The sequence below is a fragment of the Argopecten irradians genome, chromosome 6 (assembly GCF_041381155.1).
Source record: "Argopecten irradians isolate NY chromosome 6, Ai_NY, whole genome shotgun sequence".
NCBI classification, from domain to species: domain Eukaryota; kingdom Metazoa; phylum Mollusca; class Bivalvia; order Pectinida; family Pectinidae; genus Argopecten; species Argopecten irradians.
The window spans coordinates 37,598,130-37,615,718 of NC_091139.1; the positions used below are offsets into that span (position 1 = coordinate 37,598,130).

A 17,589-nucleotide genomic window follows, 5' to 3' on the forward strand; every position below is an offset into this window, starting at 1 on the left:
TTTTCTTAAACTATATTTCTTTTGTATGAAGTGGTACCGTCGGCCATATAATTTCCCATAATGCATTGTGTTTCTCATTTAAATATTACTATAGACAAAGAAGGAATGAAATATATTTTAATTCCTCAAAAATACAGTTTATGTCTGTTTGTCGCCAAGTTTTATCAGTTCTGTCCTTATCTATAACTACATGTCTGTGCCAAATTTCATTGCTGTTAATGGTGTATAACTTGAGATATCCTGTTCACAAGGTGATTTTCAAAACTAGGGGGTATGCTATAAGCTACGATGGAGCTACGCTCCATCGTGCTAAAAACAGGAGCAGACGATTTAGTATTTTTCTTCAGTTACAAGAGTTACCTACTTTACACCATTACCATCATTGAAAAGTTTGAGCTTCTAATTTTACTTCAAGTTAAAAATTTGAAAAATAATTAATTGCATCCGGAAAAAATTCCGTGGCACTATATCCTATATGGAATGAAGTAATGATTGTGCATGCACTAAAGGCAAAATAAATTATTTTATATTACTTTTTGTGTTGATTAAACATATACACACTGTACACAATTAAACACCAATTATTGTTCAAACGATAATTATCATTTATGTTCTGTCGGGGTGGAGCATCTTTAATAGGATGTTAAAACCATACCAATGTCTTCTGGAAGGCATGGTTTCTATGTATTAAGTAGAAAGCTCAATGATAAATTACACTGGTATAGAATCAGACTACTGTAGAAATTGTACCACTGCTTAAGTTCACTATTGGTAGATGAACTACAAATAAAAGGCAAAGCCTGAATGTTAAGTTTGTTTACGATTGTATTATCCTTATGACATTCGAGTCAATACATCACACAATCACAAATGTTGATGACATGATACATAGCATTTGAAATGTATGACAGGATGATTTATTTTGATCCTTTCAAGTATTTTCAATACGATATTCTGTAACTTAAAATGACAGTGACTTTTAAGTCTTGTTGATTAACATGATGCTCAAAATACAGTTCCTCACGCTCTCATATACCACAACTTTTCATCTCCTAATACTCAGATTCAGCAAACATTATCACTGGTGTTTTACAAGGATGTTTCAGATCTGTCCACTGCAGATTCTTAATAGCTTAAGTAAAATTACCTTCCGATAAACCAGTTAACATTCCATACTTATATGGACAGAGACATTTCCACGTTGTCTTCATATGATTTCAAACTCCGGTGAGCTTGGAGGATCAAGTTTCACTATAGGAGAATTAACAGTACTTGTCTCTGAGCTGTATTGTCCTCCGGCGTCCTTGGGTCGGTCTGATGATTCGCGGTCACGGTCTGATTTATCATGCTTGTGTTTGTGCTTATGTTTGTGTTTATTTTTCTTCTTCTTTTTCTTTGACTTGTGTGATTTGCCAGATGAAGATGGATCCTCTGGATTAGATTGCATTGACACTTCGCCTCCAGATGTTTGAGATCCGGGCAACAGTCCTGCGAATGACATCGGAGGTTTGCTTCCTCCTTTTGTATCTGAAAACAATTTGATAAATGTTTTATTCATAATAGCATGATTATCTTGTATTTGTTTTGACCTTTTACAATTGTTTATGCTTTAGAAGATTATTGAATAGGAACTGAACCTTTATTCACATCATCTCTTTTTTGTGGTGCAACTTATTATCCTAAACACTCACTTGGGTTTTGAATTCATATTTCAAAATATCCACAGTTTATTATGATTAAATGGTACTTGGACATGATGCGACAGAACAGGAAACACATGAGTCATACTAAATACCCATTATTCATGTTTCATTAAGTGGGCATCAAAGAATGATCTATTATTTGTATGGCTCACCAGAGCTGTAGTGAATAGGAGATGAGGAATCCTCACTCAGTCGACCTATGGTATCCATGGAAACGGAGCCAGCTGTCTGGGGAGGGGGAATAGACGACATCTTCGACACAGAGTCCTCCTCTTGTTTCATCTGTTGAAGTAACATATGCTTAGACTCTTTGTTATCACAAATATACATTAATATCATCTCTTACCATTCATTTAATTCCATATTATTCTTTACCATCTTCTAAAAACAAATACAGAGCTGTATAAAATCATTTAAAATATGAATTTCTGCAAGTGCACTAAGGACAGGAAAACATGTACATGCATACCCGATTATCTGTTTTGTATGCTACAAACTTTTTCATTGTTTAGTCACTTTTATAATAATTTGATGATTGAAAAAGCCATTTTTTGCTACACTTAATGTGTCTATGATAATTATTTAAATTTTTTTTTTTTTTTTGTCTTAGTTCTCTGTTTAATTTACTAATAAAAGTAATTAATCTTCAAATGTTGAAAATCTTTTTGATAAAGAAAGATTCTTGCATCCACAGTAAACAAAACAATAAATAAAGATAATTCAAAGTCAGGAGGAAAGTAAGTATCAAACCATGCAAACAAATTCATATAATGTTAGCTAATTAGTACGTCATTCTCAAACTTGTAACAGTTTTAATTCAGCGATGTTAACAGGACCAAGGAAGGGTATCACTTTGGGCCGTTTTTACTACCACTCAGTGATAAGCAAAATATTTTGCATGAAGATACATTACGGTCAGTTGCATATTGTATGTTAATCAGAGTATCCGATTTTTTCTGCGATCTTGGTAATTTCAGAGGTCAAAGGTCAAAGGGTGAAAATTCACATTTTCATTATTTAAGTTCTGATTGATTAAAAATTAGAATATAGATAACATTTTTTGCAGGTTTTGCCTGTAAATATTGGGTTTGTGAAGTTCAGGTCAGAAAACTATGAAAAATTCAAAAAGTAGGTCACAGTGACCTAGTTATGCATTTATTCTATTTTAGCATTAAAAACTTTAATATTTTTGCTGAAAACTAGGGTTTTTCAAAAAGGATCTTGACATGATCTGCTGAAGATGATTACATCCTAGGGTCAATTGGCTCGGTGACGTGCATAAATTAGGTCATATTCCATAAGCATACGCTGTTTTCCCATGTTTAAAGCAGGATTTTAAATCTTTTAGACTTGTTTTATGAGCTTAATTTCAAGCAACGCCTTCACTGAGGTGAGATGTTAGAATTATGCCTGCTGCTCCACTGCATGATTGTGAAAGGCGACTAAATTTGGAATCTTAATTTCATGGTTACATAGATTAAAATAGTTTACATTTCAACCATTCCATAGCTTCAGAGTGACGTGTAGAGCTTTAGTTAGGTTCTGTAATGATCTAGTTAATATGATGGCAGATTAGGGTCATATGAGCTGGGTGACGGGGATTGGGTCATATGAGCTGGGTGACGGGGATTAATCAGGTCATATTCAATGAAAGGTATATTCTGTCAATTATGTATCTTCTTGATTTTCTATATTTAAAGCAAGTTTTTAAGCTATTTAAGTTTGTCTTATGAGATAATCTCAAGCAACACCTGCATCACAAGCATTTTATTAGAATTGTGCCTGCTGCTCCATTGCATGATCGTAAAAGGCGACTAAATATGGAACCTTTATCTCGTGGCTTCAGCAAACAATATCATGTAATTAACATCTAGTGGTCAGCATAAGAGAGTATTATCTTATTATTATTAACTGGTTTGTAGTGATAGGAAAGTTTTCCTGAGAAAGAAACCTTCTCTTTGATATTCGAGACAGAAATCCAATATGTTTTGATCTAGGTAGCCACTAGAATTGAAATCCCAGATTTAGTCGCCTTTTCCGATCATGCAATGAGGCAGCAGGCACAATTCTAACATCATACTTGCAATGTAAGTGTTGCTTAATATTTTCTCCTACAACAAATTTAAACAGCTTAAACACTTTCTTTAAACATGAAAAATCCAAAAGATACTTAATTGACAGACAATAACATTCATTGAAAATGTGACCTAATTTATACATGTGACCCAGCAAATGTGACCCTAGGATGTAATTATCTAAAGCAGATCGTGACAAAATACAAATCAAGTGCTAAACATTACTCTAAAGCTTTGAAATGGTTGAAAATGTAAACTATTTTAATCTCAATAACCGCGAAATTAAGATTCCAAATTTAATTGCTTTTCACAATCATGCAGTGGAGCAGCAGGCATAATTCTAGCATCCTACCCTAGTGAAGGCGTTGTTTAAATAAAGCTCTTTAAAACAAGTCTAAATGATTAAAAATCCTGCTTTAAACATGGGAAAACAGCATATGCTTTGTGGACAGATGATACCATTCATTGAATATGACCTAATTTATGCACGTGACCTAGCCAATTTGACCCTAGGATGTAATCATCTTCAGCAGATCATGTCATGTCCTTATGCAGTAATATACATCAGTTTCATTTTTTGAATTTTTCATCACGCTTAAGGCTATATAGCCTTACAGCGTATTGTCATTGCCTGCGATACCGGAAATACTGGAAATGCCTTTTCGACTACGACACCACCTAGCGTGAAAAAGTACTACACCTCAAGTCCATAAAATCTACTTTCTAAAGCAAATATGCTGTCATGGTGTAATTATGATTGCATGAAAAAAAATCTGTAGTATTTCCTTAAGTGTTATAGTTTCAAAAATGTGTCCAAAGCTATAATATCATTGTCTATTAATGGAAAATAGTGAGAATAATTTGCATGAATGATAGCGATCGATGACCTAAATTCTCGCCAATCATTTGCATATAGGATGAACTTCTAGTTTAGATAACACTAAATAAAGGAATTGACAGGATTTAAGTATGTATAAGTAGGGTTGGTATGGGTACTAAATTTTGTCCTCGTGACCCGAATTTAAGTATCCGATCCGTACCTAGATACTCGACATGTATTCCTACAGTATGTGAACGTATTCCTATGTGAACGTATCAACTTCGTGAGTTAGCTTAGTGGTACAATTTACCGATGTTGTTTGGGGCGATCTGCAGATGGAGCAAATTTCAATGTAATCATAATGAAATGTGAGAGATTTATTCTCCAATACTGCAAATGGCATTGGTATATCAATTTAATACCAATCGGTAACGTAATGTAACAAGCTGACAGAGCCCAGAATGTCCGTGACAGATGTTGTTTACCGCACATGCGCAACAGGAAGTACAAAAGAGTGACGTAGTCTTCATTCGGATAGCCTCTGGTGTTGTCATATACAGCATACCGATAGTGAAAGTAAACATGTGCGCCATTCATGATCACTTCTCCGATCATGGGAAATAAGAATTGCAACAATGTTGCTTGTGAACATGTCGTTAGCAGATGAAGTGTCATCCTTTGTGAGTAAAATAGAACAAAAGAGTGCTATTTTGTACTTCTTGTTACTGAATTTTACGTTTATATAGACATCTAACACTCAGCAGTATGTTTCGTCAGTATTTTGACGGATGCCCGGCCGGGAAGCCTACACATGGTTCCTACGTGTATTTTGACGGGTACCCGGGTACTTCCCCAACACGACCCGTGTGGCAATAATCAAGGCCTACAACATTCCATTCGTATTTGGACACAGAAACAGAAAAAAATCGTAAGTGTTCATTTCGTTTTGCTTATACCTGTCTACAGTAAATAAATTACACATGAAGTGAACTTAGTGTCTCTGTGTATTTCTGCTAACGTATGTGATATAGATGTTTTATTTTATTACAAGAACAAGAACATTACTTTATATTTTGGAGCAGTTTCCTTTTCAAATTCGAAGTTGACAAAAATTAACTGCTAGCATTATTTTCTAATTTTATGACATACAATTTAATGCATTTAATTCAGTAGGTGTAACAGATTTAATTTGCCAAATTGTCCATATTGATACCGTGGTAATGGAGTGTCACATCACAAAACATAACAGTATACATGTAGGATTTTGTATAGTGTGTAACATACATGACAATGAATTAGCATATTGATGTAATCAATTAATATATAGCTACTGTTGTAGAGGAAAAGATATCACCTTCTGACTGACTCTGCTACAACAGTAGCTAATCAGCTACAACAGTAGCTAATCAATATAGAGATACAATTGTAGCGGGATTGGACTGGGTCGATCATCGGTGACCAGGTAGCTCAGTCGGTAGAGCACTCGGCTAGTGTTCTGAGGGTCCCGGGTTTGAATCCCGGTCTGGCCGCTTATTTTTCTCCTCTCCTGTTACAAAATTGGCGCCCAACTAAATAACCCACGTTGGTGGTATTTGGAAGATTCTCGTATGTCTTCGAGGGCGAAGACTTCGAGAAAGGAGGGAGGAGTGTAGCAGGATTGGACTGGGTCAATCATCGGAGACCAGGTAGCTCAGTCGGTAGAGCACTCGGCTAGTGTTCTGAGGGTCCCGGGTTTGAATCCCGGTCTGGCCGCTACATTTTCTCCTCTCCTGTTACACAATCATGCATACACAATACATTTGTACATAATATACATGTGTGTATATGAAGTTTAAGAGACAAGTGTAATCACTAATAAGGCTAGATTTTATTAAGACAATTATTATCTCTGATTTAAAAACTGGAAACATGAGCTTAAAATATTGATAAAAATTAAAAATAAAAAGATTAAAAATGATGCTAATATATTAACTCAAATTACTTGTAAACAAGACTCCACAACTGACTTGAACTTAACAAAATTCTTTAAGTTTATGTTAGAGGACTCTATAACTTTTTATTGAAATTATTGCATATTTTGTTAAATTCTAAAATAACAGGACCCAATATTTGCTAGTCATCCACAGCAGACTCAAAATGTTGAAGAATTGAGATTATCAAGAAGCAGTGAAATAATACCGGGCATATATTAACTAGCTGCAATGGCAGATATATAAAGCTCTTGACAACTTTGTCGTCAGATTTAGGGTTACAATTCTGTCTAATTGACCGTAGTGTTGCAAAACATCTAATGATGAACATGACATAATTAGCGGACTGCATGTTTCAAGTAAATTTGCAATTGAACAGATTTACGGTATGTAAAAACATATCAAAATGCATACGTTCAGATGGACATGTATCACTAAAGAGTAAAATAAGAATAATGTTTTGTTATGTTATGCTATGTTATTTTATTCAAGTATTTTTGAATAAACATAATTAAACACAGTTCACTTCAGTGATAGGGAAGGAGATTTGTTACTATGCGACTATGTCCCCTTGAAATAAAACAAGAGATCCCAGAGGGATCTTGGCGCCCACCAAAGAATGATCTATGTCTGACAACAGAAAGAGGGATCTTTTCCCTGCTTTTCAAACTTTTACTACATACTATATATGAACCTTGAGAAAGATCTTTTCAGTACTTTCTGAGATATGTAGCAGTAACAAACTTCAATTATCAAAATTCAAGATGGCTACCTGTCGATCATCTTGCTGACCGATCTGTCCCAAAATGCAATATGCACAACTAGGGTCGTAGGGGAACCTACATATAAAATTTGAGAAAGATTCCTTCAGTACTTTCTGGGAAATAGTGTTAACAAACTTTAACTATCAAAATCCAAGATGGCCGCCAGTCGGCTATCTTGTTGACCGATCACTCCCAAAATGCAATATGCACAACTAGGGTTCAAGGGGAACATGCATATGAAATTTGAGAGAGATCCCTTCAGTACTTTCTGAGAAATAGCGGTAACAAACTTTAACTATCAAAATCCAAGATGGCCGTCAGTCGGTCGGCCATCTTGTTGACTGATTGGTCCCAAAATGCAATATGCACAACTAGGGCCCTAGGGGAACCTATATATGAAATTTGAGAAAGATCCCTTCAGTACTTTCTGGGAAATAGCGGTAACAAACTTTAACTATCAAAATCCAAGATGGCCGCCGGTCGGCCATCATTGTTGACCGATTGGTCCCAAAATGCAATATGCACAACTAGGGCCCTAGGAGAACCAACATATGATATTTGAGAAAGATCCCTTAAGTACTTTCTGAGAAATAGCGGTAACAAACTTTAACTATCAAAATCCAAGATGGCCGCCAGTCGGCCATCTTGTTGACCGATTGGTCCCAAAATGCAATATGCACAACTAGGGCCCTAGGAGAACCAACATATGAAATTTGAGAAAGATCCCTTCAAAACTTTCTGAGAAATAGCGAACAAGTAACAACTTTAACTATCAAAATCCAAGATGGCCGCCAGTCGGCCATCTTGTTGACCGATTGGTCCCAAAATGCAATATGCACAACTAGGGCCCTAGGAGAACCAACATATGAAATTTGAGAAAGATCCCTTCAAAACTTTCTGAGAAATAGCGGTAACAAACTTTAAACTATCAAAATCCAAGATGGCCGCCAGTCGGCCATCTTGTTGACCGATTGGTCCCAAAATGCAATATGCACAACTAGGGCCCTAGGAGAACCAACATATGAAATTTGAGAAAGATCCCTTCAAAACTTTCTGAGAAATAGCGGTAACAAACTTTAACTATCAAAATCCAAGATGGCCGCCAGTCGGCCATCTTGTTGACCGATTGGTCCCAAAATGCAATATGCACAACTAGGGCCCTAGGGGAACCTACATGTGAAATTTGAGACAGATCCCTTAAGTACTTTCTGAGAAATAGCGGTAACAAACTTTAACTATCAAAATCCAAGATGGCCGCCAGTCGGCCATCTTGTTGACCGATTGGTCCCAAAATGCAATATGCACAACTAGGGCCCTAGGGGAACCTACATGTGAAATTTGAGAAAGATCCCTTCAAAACTTTCTGAGAAATAGCGGTAACAAACTTTAACTATCAAAATCCAAGATGGCCGCCAGTCGGCCACATCTTGTTGACCGATTGGTCCCAAAATGCAATATGCACAACTAGGGCCCTAGGGGAACCTACATGTGAAATTTGAGAAAGCTCCCTTCTGTACTTTCTGAGAAATAGCGGTAACAAGAATTGTTAACGGACGGACGGACGGACGGACGGACGGACGGAAGGACGGACGGACGACGGACCACGGACGAAAGGCGATTTGAATAGCCCACCATCTGATGATGGTGGGCTAAAAATTTCAATGGGACATTTGATCAGACAATGCGCCAAAACAACATTTTCTAGGGACATTGAGGCGAAAACAAAAATTAACATCAGCATGTATCACCAATGTTTTATTAGTCACTCATTAGTCAGTGTACTGTTGATTCAGCAAATAAGTAAATAATGCTAGCAGATGAATTTGTTAACTGATAATTTAACCAGAAACTGCTTCAAAATTAGAAGTAATATTAAACTTTTTTTTTCTTGTTGTAAAACAAAACATTGATTATATGTATGTTAGCAGAAATACACAGACATGTTACCTAGTTCACTTCATGCGTCATTGTTTGTCAAATACAAAATCAGAAACATAAGTGGTATGTAGTTCATATACCGACCCAAAGACCAATTTATTTAATATAGAAACAAAACGAAATGAACGCTTACGAATTTTACTGTTTCTGTCTCCAAATACGGAAGGGATGTTGAAGATTACTAGCGTAATGCACGTGGTTGCGTTGTTCAGGTGTTCTTCAGATAAAGTTACGTGAATGTGATCGACCACATCGGGGGGAAGCTAAAGAAATTGTCTCTTTCGCTTTCAAGCTGTTGAGTGAAAAGAATGGAAATTATCTCTCATAGATGATTTCGACCAGCAAGTACAGTATCAGATTTACATCTAGGTTCTAACGCAGGGAACTCCCTGAACAGTATCAGATTTTGCGTTATGACATCTTTGTTTACATCGGACCGCTTATACCATTGCTGAGGGTCACGTGACAAGTCGCTTATTTAGATGAAAAACGCTTACACTCGAAGGCAGAACATGATAAATAGTTACATTTTCTTAAAAAACGATAAACAAAACTCGATATTTCAATGCATTAGTGGTTTGTAATACATATAACCTCTGTATACATTTGACAAATCAGCGGGTGGGGGAACCAATAAAAAAAGACCTTACGTCATCGTGTTTAGAAACCGGGGTCCGTCTCAAAAACCATAATATCTTACCGATGATCAATCAAAATGTCTAAGTATGTTTTTTGATGCGTCATTTATCCAACAAATGCGCGTATGGCGCAGGGCGCGTGGCCTTCCCTATCACTGCACTTTGATTGGCTTTCCCAAATGATTTACGTGTGTTGTTTGTTTGATTAATTAACGTCCTATTAACAGCTATGGCCTCCTATGTATGCAGTGTGTTGCGTGAATGTTGTGCGAGGTGCGTGTTTTGGGAGACTGTGGAACTGTTGCCCTTTTTATAGTGCTATATCACTGAAGCATGCAACTGAAGACACCAAACAACACTCCCCACCCGGTCACATTATACTGACAACGGGCAAACCAGTCGTCCCACTCCCCTTATGCTGAACGCTAAGCAGGAGCGGAAACTACAACTTTTATAGACTTTGGTCTGTCTCGGCCAGGGGACAGAACCCAGAGCCTTCCTCACAGGGGCGAACGCTCATCTCAAGGCCAAAAGTGAGGCGGTGCCAATGGAGGCATTGGGAAAGATAAAGTAAGTTAGGAAGAATAGAAAAGATAAGATCCTAAATTTAGTCACCTTTTATGATCATGCAATAGGGGCAGCAGGTACAATTCTAACGCCCGACCTGCAGGGCCAACAAAAAATTGGTTACTTGTTGTTGAAGATTTCATGTGTGTAGGGGTACCAGTGGGGAAATCATTGCAAACAAATTATCATTAGATAAACCCAGAGAAGTCTGAATGTTTTTTCTGGTTGTTGGACATTATTCTCAGAAATCACATAAGGCGTCGCGACACGTACTGAATAGAAACATTGCCGGGAGCATGTGGAGCATCTAGATATAGCCTAACTGGTACTGTACGCTAGATGGCCATGACCTACTTGTAAAAACTGTCGGTACATGGGAGATGCTGAAACAAAGTTAGGCTTTACTTAGGGGATATTTGTGGATCTGTATGCGCTAAAGTAAAGTACAGTTTTAACCGAAAAGTTATGCTTGTATACTATGTATTTCACCAACTTGTCCAAGTACATGTAAATGTATATCAGTATAGTGTATATTTGACGGAAAACTTGTTAGCATAAGGAAAAGGCCCTCTTCACATTATGAACAACTTTATTGAAATAAATAAAAGGTTAAGTTTCATATCGCAGGTTGTATTATGTTCCTGGCGTCGTCATAATTACAATGGGTTAGTTGACCATTTCTGCGCCACAAGGCAAAACTTCAATTTATTATATTATAATTGTTATAAAAAGATTTTTAATTTTTTGTTTCGGAAAGGTAGCCTAGTGGCCCTTTCATGAATATCATGAAGTTGATAATCTTTTACATTGAATGTGAAAGCATTTGAATTATCATTATTCAAAAATGAGAATAAGAACTATGGCAGCTACCCTAGGTAACTGTGAAAAGAACAATTTGTCAAGCTTTCCTATCATTGCTTCCTAATAAACAATACTGTATGGTAGCCTTCTTAGCTTTTTCGGTAGCTAACACTTGTTTTTTATGTCTACTCATCTGAATACCTGCAAATTAAATTTCTTCACTTGCCTTAAGCAGTAATATACATCAGTTTCATTTTTTGAATTTTTCATCAGTTTTCTGAACTGAACTTCACTAACCCAATATTTATAAGCAAAACCTTCAAAAAATGTTATCTGTATTCTAATCTTTAATTAGGACTTAAATAATGAAAATGTGAATTTTCACCCTTTGACCTCTGAAATTACAATGAGCGCAGAAAAAATCGGATATTCTGAATAGCATAAATATGCAGCTGACCCTAATGTGTCTTCATACAAAATATTTTGCTTAACACTGAGTGGCCGTAAAACGGCCCAAAGTGATACCCCTCCTTTGAAATGGAACTAAAAATTCTGATGATATATTTCTTCTCAATCTGATCTCATTTCTGTATCAATATGATACACCCACTGGAGATACAAAATTGTTAATAGGATAGGAGTTTTAACGTCAGGTATTTTTATGCTACCCCCAAAATTATTTCTTCCATTATTATTTATTCCATTTTCTCCATTATTATGTTTCCTATAGTTAAGGTATCAACTAGGCAACTGATGTCTGTCAGAAAGGGCCACGCCCCCCACTAATTGGTTTAAACCCCTATTGCATACATTATAATATCAGCTATTACCAAGTGCAATTTCATAACGATAGAGGCCCAAAAGGTTTGTGAGGAAATCATTGGAAACTAAATGTGGACTGGTAGATGGACGGACAGACAGACACTGATTATTATTGGGCACCTGTACCTCTGATACATGACAGGACCCAGCTAACTAACTAGGGCACCTGTACCTCTGATACAGGACCCAGCATACTAACTAGGGCACCTGTACCTCTGATACAGGACCCAGCTAACTAACTAGGGCAACTGTTCCTCTGATACAGGACCCAGCATACTAACTAGGGCACCTGTACCTCTGATACAGGACCCAGCTAACTAACTAGGGCACCTGTACCTCTGATACAGGACCCAGCATACTTACTAGGACACCTGTACCTCTGATACAGGACCCAGCTAACTAACTAGGGCACCTGTACCTCTGATACAGGACCCAGCTAACTAACTAGGGCAACTGTACCTCTGATACAGGACCCAGCATACTAACTAGGGCACCTGTACCTCTGATACAGGACCCAGCATACTTACTAGGACACCTGTACCTCTGATACAGGACCCAGCTAACTAACAAGAAAAGAGGCTACATTTTAATTTATTGATGGTGTTGCGGAATGAAAGAATAAAACTAGTCATATAGTTTAGGATTAAATGATGGAATTTCACCATATAATCTACGCAGACTTGAGTCATTTATACGAATAAAATTGTTAGAAAACGTTTCATTGTACATGTATTAAGTTAGAAGCTATGAGTTAAGCAAGTATTCACTAAGCTAATAATTAAAATCGTGTTATACCCCAACAAATTTGAAGAATTCAGAATTAAATGTGGAGACTTGAGCGGAGGATGGTGTTGGAGGTGGATGTAACTCCTCCTTAACAGAGGGTAGGGAGGATGGGGCAGTATCCAACGACGCACCACCAATCTGTTAGCAAAACCACAAACACAAAACAAACATCAACAACAACAATACCAGTGGCATGCCAGGCATATCATTCAGTGCAAAGGAATTATATCTGTTAAAACATCTCTGAAAATAATGGTGAAATGTTAATTAATGGCATCTCAAAGCATTCTATAGGCTTTTATACATATTTTACATTCATGAACATGCATCAAGCACAGTCGGTTTTAGATAATCATAGATCTGTATATGACTTCTGGAGTATTTCAATAATGGAAACTTATCTGCCATTGTGAACACATGATAATTTGTACAGTTGAACAACAGTAGTTTTCATGGGACGATTTTTCTCACAAAGCTTTGAGTTTGATCTCTCAAACGGATGAGAAATTGGTTTATATATATACATTCACAGGAGCAGATAAATGTATAACATGAGGCAATCAGAATAATAATCAGCATGTGCATGGTGAAAATTACTGAAAGGGATAAATCTACTACATTCACCAACAGGTATATATAAACACCACCTTGGATAATTGCATTCAGTACTTATTTACACGTATAGCATGTTAAAACATCACAGACTAGGTATCTGACCTTGATTTTGAGTTTGAATGATGTGTTACTATCCTCGCTTTGGCCTCCCTCTGTACTGGCCTCTATGATAGACGACTCCAGTGTGGGATTTCTGTCGAGAGAGGTGTGAGGGCCTAGATCCAGAGGTGAATCGGCCCGTCTTTTTGTTCCATGGGGTATGTCTGTCTCTACTGAAACTGATGGTTCTGTCATATCCACTATTTCACCATCTTCAACTTCCATAGCAACATTTTCTGTCTCCACGTCATCAACTTCTTCTTCGTCTTCTTCAAACATTGCCTTGGTGAGAATATGCCATTGTTTTAATAAAAAAATAAAAAAATAAAATTGCTATGTATCATTATTGCTATAAGAGTCAGGCATTTTGACAGATAGATATCTGATCATGTGATGCCACATTAGATGCAATGCTCTTTGAAAATCAGAAAATACGACTTGATTATTATTTCTATATAAAAGAAGACTTCATAATTGTTTGATCCAGAGAAATATTTAAAATGAGTTTTTGTCATTAATGTTATTACACTAGTTTTCACATTCATATAATTCCTGATAAGTACAATTACTGAAAGAACAAATGGATTTTTCTATTAAGACTTTGATTCTGATGGTTTGTTTATATATATAATATAAGCATTCAAATGAGTAACATAACAAAATTCAGGTATAGGCTGCAGAGAATGGCCGGTTCTATTGTATAATAAATACAATTTGTTACTGGAACTGTCTTGATTACAAGAAATGCATCATAGTTTTAATCTACTTACCTCCATTTCCAGAGGCACCACAGAAGGATTAAACTTGGCTTTCTTTTCCTTCAGATTGAATACGACCAAACTCTGTGGAAATTGATATTGACTAATGAGTTATCTGTGCTTGGAGATCAAAATGAAATATATTTTTATATTATTACACAAGCATGCACATCAGACCTTTTTTGTACAATATACTGCAAAATGAATATATACAGACACCTCCCTAACTTTGTGTAAGATTTTTGAAATTTTACAGACAACTTCTGTGTATGCTTGAATATAAGGGGGCCGTGTACTTACACCTCCATATATGTATGATTCTTAAGTTTAATAGACAACTGAATAATTTTGTGTATAATTTAAATGTATGGACACCTGCATATATAAATGAATCAAAAACATTTGTCTTAAAGCTGGGAATATGGTACATTTCAGTTGCAATACCTCTGGTATACCAAGGCATGTAGGACGTGTTCGGCCGTACAAGGTGAAGTAGAGGTCAGCGATGTCACACCTCAGTCGACTATCGTGGGAAAGGGTAATGCTGGATAATACAACAAAAGATATAAGTTTTCTCTTCAATTTGATATCTTACCTAAAGTGTATTTAATTTTAAATCAATTCAAGAAGCATATAATCACCGGACATATGTCAAAAAAATGTTTTTACATGAGATTCACAATTACAAAATTATCATAAGCCATATTTTGTATGAAGCTAATTTTTGTAAATGTTTATCTAGCAGTGACTATGGTAGCATAGACAATAAAAAAGTTGTCCAGAAATTAATCAAAAAGGCATAAAAATTGACTCTTCATTCAAAATAACAGGAAAATGAGACAGTGCAACAAAGACAGGGTAACACTATCTTATATGGAACACAGGCTGTGCTTTAGCCTTTTTATTGCTCAAGAAGAATGAAGATAACTACAAGTATCAAATTAGGAATATACTAAATTAAAAGACTTGTTAAATGTTTTGTATAGGCTAACAACAAACATTTTTTTAACAAGCTTACAGTAATTGTTGCAAGCAACTCACTTCCCCTGCTGCTAATTACAGTTTCTAATCTATGGCAAGTTATCATTGCTTAGTCATGCTATCATTGTATGAAGTTTGATTCTATTGATGTGTTCTCAAGTTATTGCCTGGGAATGAAAATTTGTGTAACAATCTATTTTCTACCTTTGTAGTAGTTGACCTTTTGACCCCAAATTCAATCCCGAGCTGTATTCCTGCATACGATACCATTGTATGAAGTTTGTTCAAAATCCATTAATGTGTTCTAAAATTGTCATCTGGAAACTAATATTTTGTGTAACAATCTATTCTTAGTAACAGTGACCTTCATAGTTGACCTTTTGACCCCAAATTCAATCCCAGCTGTATTCTTTCATATCCTACAATGGCGTGAAGTTTGATCAAAATCTGTAAATGTGTTCTCAAGTTATTGTCTGGAATCTAATTTTTTTTGAACAATCTATTTTTGTGACAGTGACCTTTGTAGTTGATCTTTTGACCCCAGATTCAATCTCAAGCTGTATTTTCCCATATGCTACCATTGTGTGAAGTTTGATCAAAATCCATCAATTCGTTCTCAAGTTATCATATGGAAACCAGTTCCGGACAGGAACAAACACTATCTATAGTCCCCTCCAGTTTCAAGAGCAGGGGGCTTATAAGGAATACCTATACAAATGTAATTATTAGAGGCATGAACACATCAAAATAATAAACAGTAACCTTATTCATAAACCTTAAATAGCTTCCTACAATATGTTTTTTTAGACATTTCAGTAACACTTACTTCATGAGTTTCCATAACCGCTCCACCAAGGCCTGTGTGTGTAGATGGCTGTGCTCCCCTCGTTTGAAGGGAGGGTTCTGTACCAACTTTCTGATAACAATGTGCCTGAAAATTAAATATTAAATAAAAGTATGAAAATAATGCATCTGATCAGTCTTCATTAATACATTTAGTTTGAATTACGATTTCATATCAAAATGGTAGCATAACATATAATGTAATCAATGAGGTTATCTGAATATGTCTTTTATTTGACTAAATAATGAGCCTTGTATAATAAGATAGTGTGAAAATTGTTCTCGTCAATAGGATTTTCTCAGGCAAAGCTCGCATGAGCAGATAACTCTACATAAAAGTCAGTGTCATAGTAAAAGCATCCCAATCCCTGGTTTTACCTAAAGTAAACATCTGGATCTTTCTCTATCACTTCTATCAGGTTGGTCAGTTCTTCTGGTTTACAATCGGCTGAAAAAATATATGTGTACATGAAAGCTGGAATCAATTTTGTACACAGCTGCTAAAACTTTGAAAGACAAAAGAGAAAATGGTCAGTATAGCCAACTGGTCAATATAAACAGGGTAAATGTGTTGACCATTTAGGACACTAAGAAAGTGGTCTAATTATTAAGCAAGCGGTCTGGTCGCTAAAGCAGATTTACCTGGAAGTCAAGGTTTGATGGTAAACACTTTAATGTGAAATATTGATGAATTCTTAAATAATGTTACACACAACAAACAAATGATTTCTAATTTTCTGTTAACCAATTTAATTTTGTTCATGATTAAATTTAGTGTATTTTGTGGATGGTCAGAGTTCTCCAAAATTAATAGTTGCAAAAAACCTTAACTATACCGTTAAGTACAAAAGATCTTAAACATAACTCACAAAATTAGATTGCCAAACAAAGGCATTTTGCATGAAAACGTGAAATTATGTCACAAATTACAATGTCTTTCTTTGAATAATTCATCTAAAAATTCTACCCACTTTTAATGTAGTCTACTACGGCTTCCACAGCAGCAATCCTGACGTCCCTAAACACACCGTATTGCATGTAACTCCTAAACAGGGACACATCACTCGGCAAATGACCAAACTTCTGTAGGATTCTTACAGCTTTTAGACAGCTAGAAAATAAAAATATCCAACTATAATAACACAACATCTGACATTCCTAAATTGACTTTGCTGACTTTGTGAGGAGAGATATGATGATCATTCTTTGTTACTCTGTAAAGTAGGGTTTATTTCATTAGAAGTCAAGCAAACTTGTAACATTGTAAATATTGAATAGATAATAGAATTAAAAGAACTAAGAAGTCAGGAATAACCATAAAATGACAAAGAAGTAGCTTGTCAAGAACATATAACCAATCGACAGACAAAAGTTATCATTGTTATCTATGAGGGATAAGTTGCCAATCA

General features: G+C 35.9%; 1 protein-coding gene across 1 annotated transcript in view; it reads right to left on the reverse strand.

Moving 5' to 3' along the window:
- Window positions 1-807: 807 nt before the first annotated feature.
- LOC138326504 (transcription initiation factor TFIID subunit 2-like) overlaps window positions 808-17,589 on the reverse strand; it is a 43,333-nt gene continuing 26,551 nt past the window's right edge. The window contains exons 21-29 of the mRNA XM_069272603.1: window positions 17,152-17,291; window positions 16,559-16,628; window positions 16,164-16,268; window positions 14,801-14,900; window positions 14,369-14,440; window positions 13,602-13,880; window positions 12,894-13,022; window positions 1,856-1,985; window positions 808-1,527 (exon numbers count right to left, since the gene is read on the reverse strand). Of these exons, the coding sequence (XP_069128704.1) occupies window positions 1,208-1,527; window positions 1,856-1,985; window positions 12,894-13,022; window positions 13,602-13,880; window positions 14,369-14,440; window positions 14,801-14,900; window positions 16,164-16,268; window positions 16,559-16,628; window positions 17,152-17,291 (1,345 nt within the window). The 3' untranslated portion in view covers window positions 808-1,207. The remainder of the gene's footprint in view (window positions 1,528-1,855; window positions 1,986-12,893; window positions 13,023-13,601; window positions 13,881-14,368; window positions 14,441-14,800; window positions 14,901-16,163; window positions 16,269-16,558; window positions 16,629-17,151; window positions 17,292-17,589) is intronic.